The sequence below is a fragment of the Scylla paramamosain genome, chromosome 10 (assembly GCF_035594125.1).
Source record: "Scylla paramamosain isolate STU-SP2022 chromosome 10, ASM3559412v1, whole genome shotgun sequence".
Classification (NCBI taxonomy): domain Eukaryota; kingdom Metazoa; phylum Arthropoda; class Malacostraca; order Decapoda; family Portunidae; genus Scylla; species Scylla paramamosain.
Window position 1 is genome coordinate 25,301,808 of NC_087160.1, and position 13,635 is coordinate 25,315,442.

The 13,635-nt window shown below is 38.4% G+C and overlaps 1 protein-coding gene across 2 annotated transcripts in view; it reads left to right on the top strand.

Annotated features, from left to right (window-relative positions):
• LOC135104428 (cytoplasmic aconitate hydratase-like) overlaps nucleotides 1–13,635 on the top strand; it is a 30,593-nt gene that overhangs the window by 7,427 nt on the left and 9,531 nt on the right. Inside the window, exons 6-12 of one of the 2 annotated variants that reach the window (XM_064011842.1) lie at nucleotides 2,191–3,048; nucleotides 5,823–5,955; nucleotides 6,305–6,434; nucleotides 6,787–6,917; nucleotides 7,040–7,211; nucleotides 7,315–7,415; nucleotides 7,570–7,686. In XM_064011842.1, the coding sequence (XP_063867912.1) occupies nucleotides 2,191–3,048; nucleotides 5,823–5,955; nucleotides 6,305–6,434; nucleotides 6,787–6,917; nucleotides 7,040–7,211; nucleotides 7,315–7,415; nucleotides 7,570–7,686 (1,642 nt within the window). The remainder of the gene's footprint in view (nucleotides 1–2,190; nucleotides 3,049–5,822; nucleotides 5,956–6,304; nucleotides 6,435–6,786; nucleotides 6,918–7,039; nucleotides 7,212–7,314; nucleotides 7,416–7,569; nucleotides 7,687–13,635) is intronic. The other variant, XM_064011843.1, reaches the window with a different exon arrangement.

Genomic DNA, 13,635 nt, shown 5'->3' on the forward strand with positions numbered 1-13,635 from the left:
TATTTGTGAATCTGCTTTTTCTTTTTATTTTGTTTATTTATTTTTTTCAAGTCTTAGCAAAAATATGTGATTGGTAATTGAGGTTCATAATCTTTCTCTGGTCTTGGTGATGCACATGAGGTCCAGCACACAGCAAACACAGGTGTGTTTGCCTGCATAGAGTGAGAAGACACTGGCATGATAAGAGAAAGGACAAAAAAAAAAATCAAGGTAGCATAAATACTCTGACATATGCATATGCAAGTGAGACATGCATATAGAATGTAAGCAAGTTTTTTTTTTTTTTTTTTTTTTTTTTTTTTTTTTTCTTCTCCCACTAACATGGCCAGACCTCTCTCTCTCTCTCTCTCTCTCTCTCTCTCTCTCTCTCTCTCTCTCTCTCTCTCTCTCTCTCTCTCTCTCTCTCTCTCTCTCTCTCTCTCTCTCTCTCTCTCTCTCTCTCTCTCTCTCTCTCTCTCTCTCTCTCTCTCTCTCTCTCTCTCTCTCTCTCCATATTATTGCCCCATCTTGTGTATCCAATTCTGCATGGCCATGCATATCGTTATACTACTAAATGCATGAATTGGTAACCATAAAGTAACACCATTTACTTCAAATTAAGAGGGATAAATTAGAAGATTATTCCTTCATACAAGAAGATCATAAAGTAAATAACTCCAACATTATTGTGAATTATGGTATTTTTGTACTTCATGCAAGTTCCTTTCAACAAACTTAGCCAAACTCCAGCCAAATCGAAACAATTTGGATTACTCTCCATTCACTGTATAGTCCTGGTTCACCGAGTAGATTGGTAAGAGATGAAAGGCACAGAGTGTAGGCACAAGAATTGTGACCTTACTGCCGAACAGGAGCAGTGTGTGTGTGTGTGTGTGTGTGTGTGTGTGTGTGTGTGTGTGTGTGTGTGTGTGTGTGTGTGTGTGTGTCCTTGTTATAAAAGACCAAAAAATGGTCAATACCTCACCTTGAAAAATGCTAAACTGACAAGGAACATGTATGTATAGAAACATGAGTTCATGCATCTTGAGGACACCTCTCTGTATACTGTCATGTATATCATCACGTATTTAGGAAGACCTTGGGACATGGCAAAAAATTATATCGTACCTATTATGACAGGAATGGAACCTTTTATGATGTGATACCTCATTGGTAAACTATTCATTTATTGCCATCTTTGTTTTGGACCACAGGTTTTGTATTTATAAGGATGAGCCTTTGTTACCTAATAGGAGCTCGCCATGCCATGCAGTTATAGGTAGATTCTTCCTCAGAACACATTGTGGTTCCTTCTATTGGCACGTAACCTTCCTCTTTGAAATATTTAGCCCATCTCACTCTGTGTTCTCATCTGTTCTCTCTTTATGGCTAAATCCGTATTCTACTTGGTTTCATAATTTAATTTATGCTCAAAGTAATGCTCAGTTATGTGACAAGACTGCATCTCACCTCCCCACTTGTTGAACTTTCTGAGTAGCATCACATTTATATCTGTTCTGTTTGCAGTCCAGTGTAAGTTCTTGATTCAGCATTTAACTGTGTTAGCATTGATATCATAATGTTAATATTCAATAGAGTACCTAGGTTTCAAAACATTATACTGAATCTAGAGTCATTAGTCAGATCCTTATTACTTTTCAGGCTTTTATCAACTGATAAATATTAAAACATTACATCTGTATTCAGATCACAGAGTTGCAGTTATGGAAATGTTTTCCTTTAGGATGCATGGATTTTCATATTCCAAAGTTTAGTCAATCTCCTTACATATAATTGCTACAGTAATGTACAAACAAGTCTGGAATTGCTCCACAAATCAAATAATGACATGAATTCCATGTGTTAAGTCTTTTTAAGGGTTTTAATTATTATCCATATGGATGATGAATGTGACAAGTTTATTGAGCCTTTTTGTGTTGAAGAGGGATGTGTGTAATTCAGTATTCTATGACATAATTTTGACAGGTGAAGCAAGGCAAATAATGCTCAAAATATCTTACAAAGCTCCCAAAATATACTTTTCTTCTATATTGATTAAGGTGTTGATTGAAGGCCATGAAGACTTCTTAATGTGTATCAATGACTGACTGTATGTATGAAAGACTGAGTGTGTAGGTGTATGTTTAGATATGTATGTGTGTATACTGTAAGACTGAAGCCGCACCTTTGACAGTGTCTCTCCCCCTGCAGACGTGGAGGGGACGACCCTGGTGGTGGGGGCTCTTTGTCTGGTCAGTCCTGTGGCCGTTGTGTGAGCTATGGCCAACCAGGCTGCTTGTCAGCCTCCATGGCTGGGCGCCGCCCCAGTAGTCGGTCATATACGCGTGGGAGACAACCACACAGGCATGGCTCTCAAGGGTCCAGATCACGCCCCACTTCCCCATTATTACAGTCACAGCCTTCCAGTCCTGCTGTATATTCTTCCATACCAAGTGGCTTTCCACAGCCAGTATTTGTGTGTCCACCTGCAGTGGCTGTGCCAGGGACTGTCATGGTTGGTGTGCAGCAACCTTGGCATTACCAGCCAATCCCCTCCACAAGTACCCATCAGCTCTCCACTATGGTGTCACACATATCTATTGGGGAATCAGCAGTAACCTACCAACAACAGACTGGTACTTATACACCAGTGGTCCATGGCTACCAACCACCAGTGTACCCCTCCCTTCAGTATGCCAGTGTATCAGGGGCACAGTACCCAGCCAACTATTACCTTGGTCCTCCATACAGACAGAGTAGTCTACCAGACAGTCGAGCTCCTACTCCAGACCAGAGCCTCCAGTCAGACTCTGAGAGTCATTGTAGCGTAGATGTTGAGGATATAAGCTTTAGACCATGTGGGACATCAAGTGCAAGATTAAGACCATTAAGAACACAAGTGGCTGCTGAGTCTGTCACCAGTGTTTCAGAAACCTCTAGTATCAAGAGTGACACTTCAGTGACTCCATCCTTAAGACTGTCAGTATCATCCCTGCCTTCGCCTCTTGATGTGCCTGGGATCCCCATTCAGGATGAAGTGTGTCCTTTTCATGAGCGCCAGTCTGAATGGTTAGCATCTGTTATCCTTGTACAGTGTTGTGCTGCGTGTGGTATGGTGTACAGTACTTGTGCTGTGAGCAGAGCCTCTTTGAATATGTACACTTTTATATATTATTTAGGGTTAGATAGTGAGGAGAAACTTATTGACAAGAATGTTAGTATGATATTTTTGGAGGTTTATTATTACCGTAGCTTCCTAGTTAACAGGCACCCAAAGTAGTTTTGGCTTGCTGGAGAATTTGTTGATTGACTGAACATCATCCTTTTGAGATATCATTTATGTAGGATGAAAACAAACTCATTATCTCTGAAAGTCAATGATGAATATTTTCTAGATTTAAACTGCTTAGATTGGCTCTTGTGGTATTCCTTGCTCCCCACATGACAGCTTGTAATTGCTTAAATTTTACTTTATAAAAAATTCAAGCTCATCTGGTGCTGTTGACTAGATATTTCTTATAAGGGCTGTACTTATTTGATGTGGCAGACAGTAGACATTCTCCCATTATTAGTATTGCTGGTATGCAGAAGACTATCAGCAAAGGATATGTAAGCTTCTGTATGTGCACACTTGATAAAGAGCTACTACCCTTAGGGTAGGATAGCAAGATGCATTTGTTGGGCGGAGGGTATGTGTGTGAATCTGGTCGCTGCTTGAAATCACTTGATAGCATGCATGGGTGCTGGTTACCTGGGAAGTTGCTGTTCCAGAGTTAAATTGTACAACATTGACATTTTTTTTAATCAGCTTCATTCTGGGTATTATGATTCTATCAGATATATTCAGATCTGCATTTGATAACTTGCCATCCAAGAGCAGCATGTAATTCCAGCAGATGTTGGTTACATTTGTCATGTGGCGATTGTTTATAGTTAATATAGTTAATGACATATTTGATTTGAAAGTGTCTGTAGATAACTTTAGTTATAAAGGTTACTTTCTTTGTATTGCTTTAGGAAATAATTTATGAAGTCAACTCCCTTAAGAGTTATTCAGCAGGAGCTTCAGAATGCCAAGATGCTTTTATAAGATTTTTGTCAGTCATCCTCCATATTGGGCTCATTGCACCTTTTTCTCTTTATCATAGGTGATATTGCTATATGTAGTTTTCTTATTTAGTACTTTTATTATATAAGCTGTATATATGCAAGGGTCATTTATATTTGCTGTTCTTTTGATCATGCTTGGTTCTTGCTAGCTTGCAGTTTGTCAGTCAAATGTTACAATTCCTCATGTGTGAGCAAATAATAATGGGGCATAAAAATCCTAGTGCTTTTCAAACCAGCCATGCTTGCTATGTGCTTCATGGATGCACTGAGGAATGTATAACGCACACACACACACACACACACACACACACACACACACACACACACACACACACACACACACACACACACACACACACACACACACACACACACACACACCTATATTCACACAGTTACCTTTCTGAAGTTAATTTATGTTTGATTTTTATGCTTGTTGTATATACAAAATATGGATAAGTAGTGTTACAACAAGTATACTTTTTGTTCACAAGTTAGAGGATTAAGAGCTCTATAATGTGAAAAAGAAATGCAACCATACTCTTTATAGATGTATATTGTGTTACTGAAGTAGTGATAATTGTTGATATGAAAGTTTTTTTTTTTATTATTTATTTATTTACCTATTTTATTTTATATATATATATATATATATATATATATATATATATATATATATATATATATATATATATATATATATATATATATATATATATATATATATATATATAGATGATGATTAAATCTACAGTATCTAGAATTTCACCTTCTGTCCTCAGTGAGTTATGTGGTGCCCATATTCAATTTAACAGAGGTTCTTCATCAATGCTTACTGTTTGAAGGAAATGTAGGTACTTCATGACATCACACATGAAAATCCTTATCATCATTATCATTTACTTTCCCTGTGGATTCCTTTTTACTTTACTTAGTACTTTATATTCTGTAATTCAACTCTCACTTTAGTTACCTTTATCATGGAAACTGTCAATGATTACTAATGCCTCACATTTTGTGTTGATTAAATTTGATGAATGTAAGCAAAGAGATTCAGACATTATGAAATTGACTAATCTATCATACTTAAAAAAAAAATCACATAAAATCTTTAAACAAAAAAAATTAGATACTTCAGAGATGAAATATTGGCAATAAGAGAAAAGTATATTAATCCATACATTGCTTTGTATCCTGTGATGCATATTTCTTTGAGCTCTCAAGTGAACAGCAAGGCAGAATTAAGAATCTCCTGTCACCAAACCTTGCCTTGTACATACAGCTTCATATTGGTCCCACATCTCTCTTACTTATGTGCTTCACCACCTCCGTCACTCCATAGGCCTCTGTCAAACTCGACATTCCGTACATTTTACATACACATAACTCTCACCTTGCATTTGAATCATGCAGCAAGTAGAAGAAAACACATGAGCTTCTGTAAATTTTGTTTTATAGAAGTAAATCTTATGGATGTCTTTTACATTGTTTTTTTTTTTTTTTTTTTGTGTGTGTGTGTGTGTGTGTGTGTACTTTGATGACATACTTTATATCAGTCTTCATATAGTCATAGTAGCACTGGCTTTGTGTGACTAGAGCATACCCAAAAGTGTTTCAATCTTAGTTGCTAGTAAATACTGGGAGGTTTTCTGTAACAATGCACTTAATAGTAATGGATGTAGCAGTGATTTCCAAAGCAAGTTGCAGTTTTACTTTCTGATGTTTGCTTGCAGGTCCAGTGCCCTACAGAAAAATCAGGAGCTTGAGTTTGAGCGCAATTATGAGCGGTTCATTTTTCTCAAGTGGGGAGCTCAGGCCCTTAAGAACATGCTGATTGTTCCTCCAGGATCAGGAATTGTGCACCAGGTAAGGGGGAATTATATTATTTTCTTTAGAGTCACCAGGGTATATGAGCATGTCTGTATTGCTACATAAATGAGGAGGTAATTATGGTATGGTGGTGTGGCTCTACAAGATACATTGAAGCTGTGTTGTTGCTAGACTGCTTTATTTGCATATTATTAGTTGCTCTGAAATCATCCATGCAGAGGATGATTACCCATCTTGATTTTGATTGGGACTTATGCCAGGTGAAGTATTTGTGGAGCATTCAAGTATATACTTCAAAAAATATTGGCTGTCTTTTATGTGTGAAGGATAAGACTATGCTTGGCTTTTGATGTAAAGGAATGAGTATTCGTGTCTGTTCTTACAGGTGAACTTGGAGTACTTGGCCAGAGTCGTATTTAAGAATGAAAGCCTTCTGTTCCCTGACTCCCTGGTGGGTACTGATTCCCACACCACCATGATCAATGGCCTCGGGGTCATCGGATGGGGAGTTGGAGGTGGGTCTTTTCTGCATGTCTTGGGCCCATATTCAGAAATGCTTTACTCTCACACTGTGACAATTTTCAAATGTTACAAAGATAAGTAGTTCACCAAAAGTGTTTTAATAATGTAAAAATTTTATTTGTTACCAGAACCATAAAAACACCCTGTGTAACTTCAACTGGAGTCTTACTAGAGCCTTTTGAAAGTAATTGAGGAGTGGCTAAAAGTGTTTCAGAATATGGTCACTATTTGTTCACACTTAGTGTATAACATTCAGTTTTAATTTTGAAGCACACCTAAGCATATGGTAGACAACATTTTGTGGTCCTCTTTTGTTGCTTTACTTGAATGCATTGCAATCACCAGGTATTGAGGCTGAGGCTGTGATGTTAGGACAGGCTGTGTCCATGGTCCTACCCAAGGTGGTTGGGTATTGCATCACTGGCACCCTTTCACCACTCTCCACCTCAACAGATCTTGTCCTCACAATTACCAAGGTATGTAATTAGTTTGCTTGTATAAAGAAGATTACATAAATCTTTACATATGACATCTTTTACTCATGAAATCAGGCAAGTAGTTTCAGCACATAGATCAGTTGCACTATACCATCTTTCAGCACTTGCGTCAAGTAGGTGTGGTTGGGAAGTTTGTGGAGTTCTTTGGTCCTGGAGTGGAGCAGCTTTCCCTGGCTGACCGTGCCACCATCTCTAACATGTGCCCAGAATATGGTGCCACTGTTGGGTTCTTCCCTGTTGATGCCACCACAATCAAGTACCTGCGGCAAAGTAGTGAGTGAAATCCCAAACAATCACAGGTTGAGACATGTAATGTATTTGTCAATATTTCTGTTATTTGTTTCATAAAGTATATACATGTTATTATTATTTTCAGGTCGTGATGAAAAGAGGATAGCAGAAATAGAGGCCTATCTGAAAGCTGTCAATATGTTCCGTAACTTCAGTGATGCCTCACAAGACCCTATTTACAGTGAGGTAAGTTTGTAAAACATCCTTATTTTAATTATTTAAATGATGTTCAAATATGATTTATTTATTTATTCTCTCCAGTACTTAATTGCATGCTTAAAATGAAGCCATCACACATCAAATTTAAAACTATTGAAACATTTCCTCTGTTGCCCCACAGGTAGTGACATTGGACCTGGGAGATGTGGTGCCATCTTTGTCTGGCCCAAAGCGTCCCCATGACAGGGTGCCAGTGTCAGGGATGAAGGAAGACTTCTGTAAATGCCTTGGAAATCAGGTGAGGTTTATTCCTCAACGTCTGCTGCAAAAGTCTGAATTACTTTTTTTAGTTTGGAAAAAATCCATTAACAATAGTAGTCAATATCTATTTGCTTCTTTTATGATGACTACCTACCATTGTATACTACCTACCATTGTATATATAGTAAATCTTGTTCAGTGCATGTAGTCATTGATATTCCAGTGGTGGGTATCAATAGTGACATTGATATCCAATTTGAGGACAATGTACTAGTGTGTAGTCTTGCCACTCACTGCCTATAGACAAAGTTTTCTCTACTGCTAGATTATCTCTTGATATAATTAAGGTGCAGTTTATCACACCATTAAGAATAATACCATTCACTAAGTGAAAAATGGAAAGAAACCGTTCAGCAAGTAGGTGAAAAAGGGAGAGAGCTGAGACCGTTGTCTTTATATAATTAAGGTGGTTTATCACACCATCAGGAATACCATTCAGCCTAAGGTGCGTTTATCACACCATTAGGAATACCATTCAGCAATTAAGTGAAAGGGGAAAAGTGCAGAGACCGTGTATACCAGCACTTCTGTTGCACGAGAAAGTTTTAGAATGATTACTGCATGGGGTTTTTAAGTAATATGGGATTTTTATCTTGTCATTTGTTCATTTGTACACTTAAAATATACTTAAAAGAGGAAAACTGTTCTGGACCTGGATAAGGGGGCAACAAAAAAATAAGAGAAAAAATAAAGAATACCAAGGACTCGCGCCCCAAAAATTTCTTTTAACAGACAAGGTGATTAGAGTTAAGAAGGACAGTTAACTCACTGATTATGCTTAGTAGTAGTAAGTAACCGTCAGTGGGATAAACATTTAAAACACATTACAGTGGGATAAGCATGGAAAAAAGTCTTGTTAAATTTTATTGGGATAGTAATAACGTTACATAGAATCGCACTAGGCACCGTAAACAACAGCCTCGCAGCCAGTGTGAATCAGTTGCTTTTACACTAGACGTCCCCGCGAAAAGAACCCGGTGATGACACTGACGCTACAGCACCGGGTCCTCTCCACTGAGGCGTCATATACGTGGAGGCGTCAAATACGTGGAGGGCAGGATTGGCAGGATGAGTGGTCGAAGTATTAAAGTCACTGCAGTCTTGATGACGAATAGCGAGTGAGCCACCAGATGAGTGTTGGATCTAGTCATGATAAAGCCATGCACTGGGTCCACACTACCTGGCAACCACACTCGTAAGATAAACTCGTATCTGGTGCAGACACCTGCGATTGGAATATGCAGCTTCCACACGACGTACTTGACAGGGTTAGTCCACGATCAAGTCCGTCTTGCAACCGTCTAGTAACTAAAACTGTGATATGACACCACAAAAACACATGCACAGCTCTAGTTCCCAGAGGTTCGCAATAGTACGGCGAGCCCGGCTTAAGCCATGAAGCCGGGAGTGTTTCGGTGGTAGTGCGAGTGCCGAAGTAAACAGTCGCGATACCCTGCCTTGCTGATCTAGCTTTATGACTGACTAAACAGGATTCATACAGCTAGATCACCAAAGAAAGGTCACTCGACTAGACGCACAAGCTTCCGACCACTAACGCTCCACTCGAAACCTGTAAGAAATCAGGTCAAAGCGAAAACATATTAGACCCTCTCTAATTTCACTCCAATATCACAAAAGTTCACACCATCAGAGTACATTTAAACAAGGTCTCGAATAACTTGCCTTATCGTGCTCCTCGGGATGTATGTCCCTCCTGTGTGGCTGCAGCTTGCTTACTGACCCTCGCTTCCAGCCAGCGAACCACTTCGGATCACTCCGGCTGCCTAACCTCGCTAGGGAATGCGGGAGTCGTGGGTCACGTGACCGAAATACGAATCGGCCATTGGTTAGATTACTAACATCGACGTTGTCCAATGGCATGGTCTGGTTCATCAAAATGTAAATTGGCAAATATTTTAGCGAAAATACATGCTGTTTCTCTCCTTATATTATTAATTTAGTTTTTCCGTTCTTATTTTATGAGAATTATAACATTTCCCCTTTAGCATAGATCGATGTAGTTACTATCAAGCGCTTTCTTATATATATATATATATATATATATATATATATATATATATATATATATATATATATATATATATATATATATATATATATATATATATATATAATATATATATATAATATATATATATATATATATATATATATATATATATATATATATATATATATATATATATATATATATATATATATATATATATATATATATATATATAATTTTTTTTTTCTCTCTCTCTCTCTCTCTCTCTCTCTCTCTCTCTCTCTCTCTCTCTCTCTCTCTCTCTCTCTCTCTCGTTATGAAACATGGTAGGCAGGAATGCGAAAACAGATTAAAGATTAACGAAAGAACGTTGTGAAGTGACGCTGAATTACAGGGCAAATTATCTGGCATTTTATTGAGTTCAAACGTCAAATAACGCATTCGTGCAGATCGGGGACGCTCATCAGCACGCTTCTTCAGAAGGATGCAGTGTTATTAGACAGTACTTGAATAAATCGGTGAATGATGATCAGATGCCACTCCATATATCTGTAACAGGCAAAGTTGGTGTTTCACACTAAGTGTAAAAAGATAAATCAAATACATTGGGTAATGCGGAAATGGTAATTTTTGCTGGTATGTTTGTGAAAGATTTGTTTGTGTCAGTAACTGTTTCGTGGTTCGTATACCTTAAAATAACAAGGACAAATAAACGTATTACCGAATGGTGGAATAACTTACTCGGGAAAGTAATAAAGTTTTACGTATTACAATGCCGTGTGTAGGAATGGTACTGTACAGTACTAATTAAAATAATAAGAAAATTGTGATGCAATAACTGTTGTGTGGTTCTCATACCTTATTATGTATAACAAGGACAAAAAATTACATCACCGAACGATAGAATAAGTTCGTCGGAAAGCAGACGTAATTTATCGTGTTTATGTATTAGAGGTATTTACTAATTGCAAGAAAAAAATGTAATAAAAGAAAGAGAATAATGACTACTATCTCCATCTATTTATTAATACTTCCATAATTTGTCTTCCACACCTGCACTACCACTATTTAGTTCAACTGACTCATTAATCCTTTGCTGTAATAATTACAAGGATTGCAGAACATGAATAGGCGTCAGTTGCAAACTGTGCAGACCTAAACATGAAAAAAAAAACGATAACAAAAAGTAACATGAAAAAAAGTAAAGTCTTCGTAAGGAAAATGGTGCTTAAGTATAAGTTACTTAAGCACCATTTTCCTTGCGAAGACTTTACTTATTGTTTTATCTTTTTTTCCTGTTACTTATTGTTATCGTTTTTTTTTCGTTTTTTTTCATAGTTCTCGCGCTTGTGTGTGTGTGTGTGTGTGTGTGTGTGTGTGTGTTATTTGTAGTGTATACTGGCGTTTAAAGGAGTGGTGGTAGGTACTATCATCCCGCCTCACCTCACTTCACTCCGCTTCGCCTTGCCTCGCCTCTCCCGCCCACAGGGACATGCCCACCCCACGCCTCATTGCCAGCTGAGGGTCATTTCTTTTACGTTTCGGCTGTGTGTGTGTGTTGAGGGGATGTATTTATAAGGAACAGAGAGAGAGAGAGAGAGAGAGAGAGAGAGAGAGTGCCATCACATACAGTAATAACAAAAAAAAAGCAAGTGACAAATTAGCATATAAAAAAATGAATAATCGAGGACAGAGAGAGAGAGAGAGAGAGAGAGAGAGAGAGAGAGAGAGAGAGAGAGAGAGAGAGAGAGAGAGAGTGGGGGGGGGACAGAAAGAGTGGCAGGGAAGCAAAGGTATAACAAAAAAATAGTTGAGTCGACCACCTGCGTGAACACCTGAGGGATACGCCAAGCCACACTAGTGTAGTGACCTGACCTGACCTCACCTCACTCTCCTGCCCATGTGCTCACCACGGGACGCTCCTGACAGCAGTGGCGGCACCTCCCTCCACGGATTAGGCCATTTTAGGGATAACGTTAATGACTCGTTCGTTTGCGTGTTGTTGTTGTTGTTGTTGTTGTTGTTGGTGGTGGTGGTGGTGGTAATAGTAGTTGTGTTCTTCTCGTCTCCTGTTGCAAGATTTTCTTTGTGTTAAAAGTTACAATTCGAAGGTGTGTGTGTTTGTGTGTGTGTGTGTGTGTTTTCAGTATAGATTTATGGTTCCCCCACCACCCCCACCTCTCTCTCTCTCTCTCTCTCTCTCTCTCTCTCTCTCTCTCTCTCTCTCTCTCTCTCTCTCTCTCTCTCTCTCTCTCTCTCTCTCTCTCTCTCTCTCTCTCTCTCTCTCTCTCTCTCAGGCTATAGTGACAGGCGGTGTTTCTTGGGAAGGAAGGGAGGTACACTAAATATAAATCGTGATGAAAGTAAAAGTCCTCCTGATGAAATTGTAGTAAACTTTACCTGCGAGGATTAGGCATTATAGGTTAGGGGTGACAGTGAAACATGAATCATAGGCCTATTCTTTATTTTATTCTGTAATATTCCTCTCCTTATTGGCTCATCGAAACTTACCACCTATTGCATGCGGAAAGGTGTGTCCGTGGGTAACGAGAATGGGAATGAAAGGAACGTGCGTCTTGTTATGGTAATGTTTCTGCTGACAATACAAACATTTGGCCATTAATGGACGACTCACTGTTGAGTTTTAACCGACTAGTTCATATGATGGATACGGCTTGATAGAATCCCCCCCCCCACCTACTTACGTGTGTGTGTTAAGTAATAAGCAGTTAATGTAGCAATACGGTGGTTTAGTTGTGTATTTAGTGAGGTAATTATATTGATGTTTTGAATAGGAGTGTGTATAATAGTTTTCTGTGTGTGTGTGTGTGTGTGTGTGTGTGTGTGTGTGTGTGTGTGTGTGTGTGTGTGTTATATATAGGAAGAAAGCAACTCTTATGTGGGGTTATTGAGTTGTTGACTATTGTTTGTGCATATTGGCAGATCAGGATTTATCTATTTATTTGTTTGTTATTGATTTATTTGTTTATTCGTTCACTCATTAATTTAATTTGATGTGAAAATTACTACACGTATTTACATTTATCATTTAATATCGTTTAATTTAATTGTTGTGAAAAGATATGACTCGTTCATTAAGTTATGTATTTACTCGTTTTCGTTACTTACATTCCCAGTGATTTATCTAATTTCCTTTTCTTCGTAGAAATACTGTAGGTTCATTTATATATTAACTGTGGAAAGTTTTTATATAGCATCCAACAGTCAGAAAGATTAAACTACTTATTAGTGACCAGCGCGCTTCGATAGTTTACCCTTGTTGCCTTGTTATAGGTTGACAATGAATAGTAGTCCTTGTAAAGATAACTATACCTATCTGAAATATTCTCAGGTCCGTGCGTCAGGTGGAAATTAACAACGTGTCTGCAGTAGGTGGTTAGACACAAGGCTGTGTTCATAATGAGTTAATGTGTTGTATTTAGGTAAAGTAAGCTAAGTACTGTGTTACTCGGCGTGTTCTAGATCTTTACTACCTTGCTTAGTTGTTTGAATTTATACATAAAATAATCTACATTGTCTACATCGCGTTCCCAGGTCTTGAAGTCCTTACTGAGCTATTTGAATGTATACCTAATGCAAATCACCCTTCAGTAACTACATTATTTACATCCTTAAACACACACACACGCTACATCTTAAGAGAAGCTACATTATAAAGGAAGAAAATGTGGAAAGGGTGCAAATTCATAGAGAACACTTTAAAGAGCAGTCATGAAGGTAATGAGCAACGATTTCCAAGGAGTATTGCTGTGAGCCAGGAAGATGGGAGAGTTGGGGGATGGGGCATGTGCTGACCTCGGGAACCACCTCACTGCCTCCCACCCTCAACGCCCAGGGATTAGCAGGCCTCCCCATCCACTCCTTCCTACTCTTCCTGCCCAGACTCCCCCATCC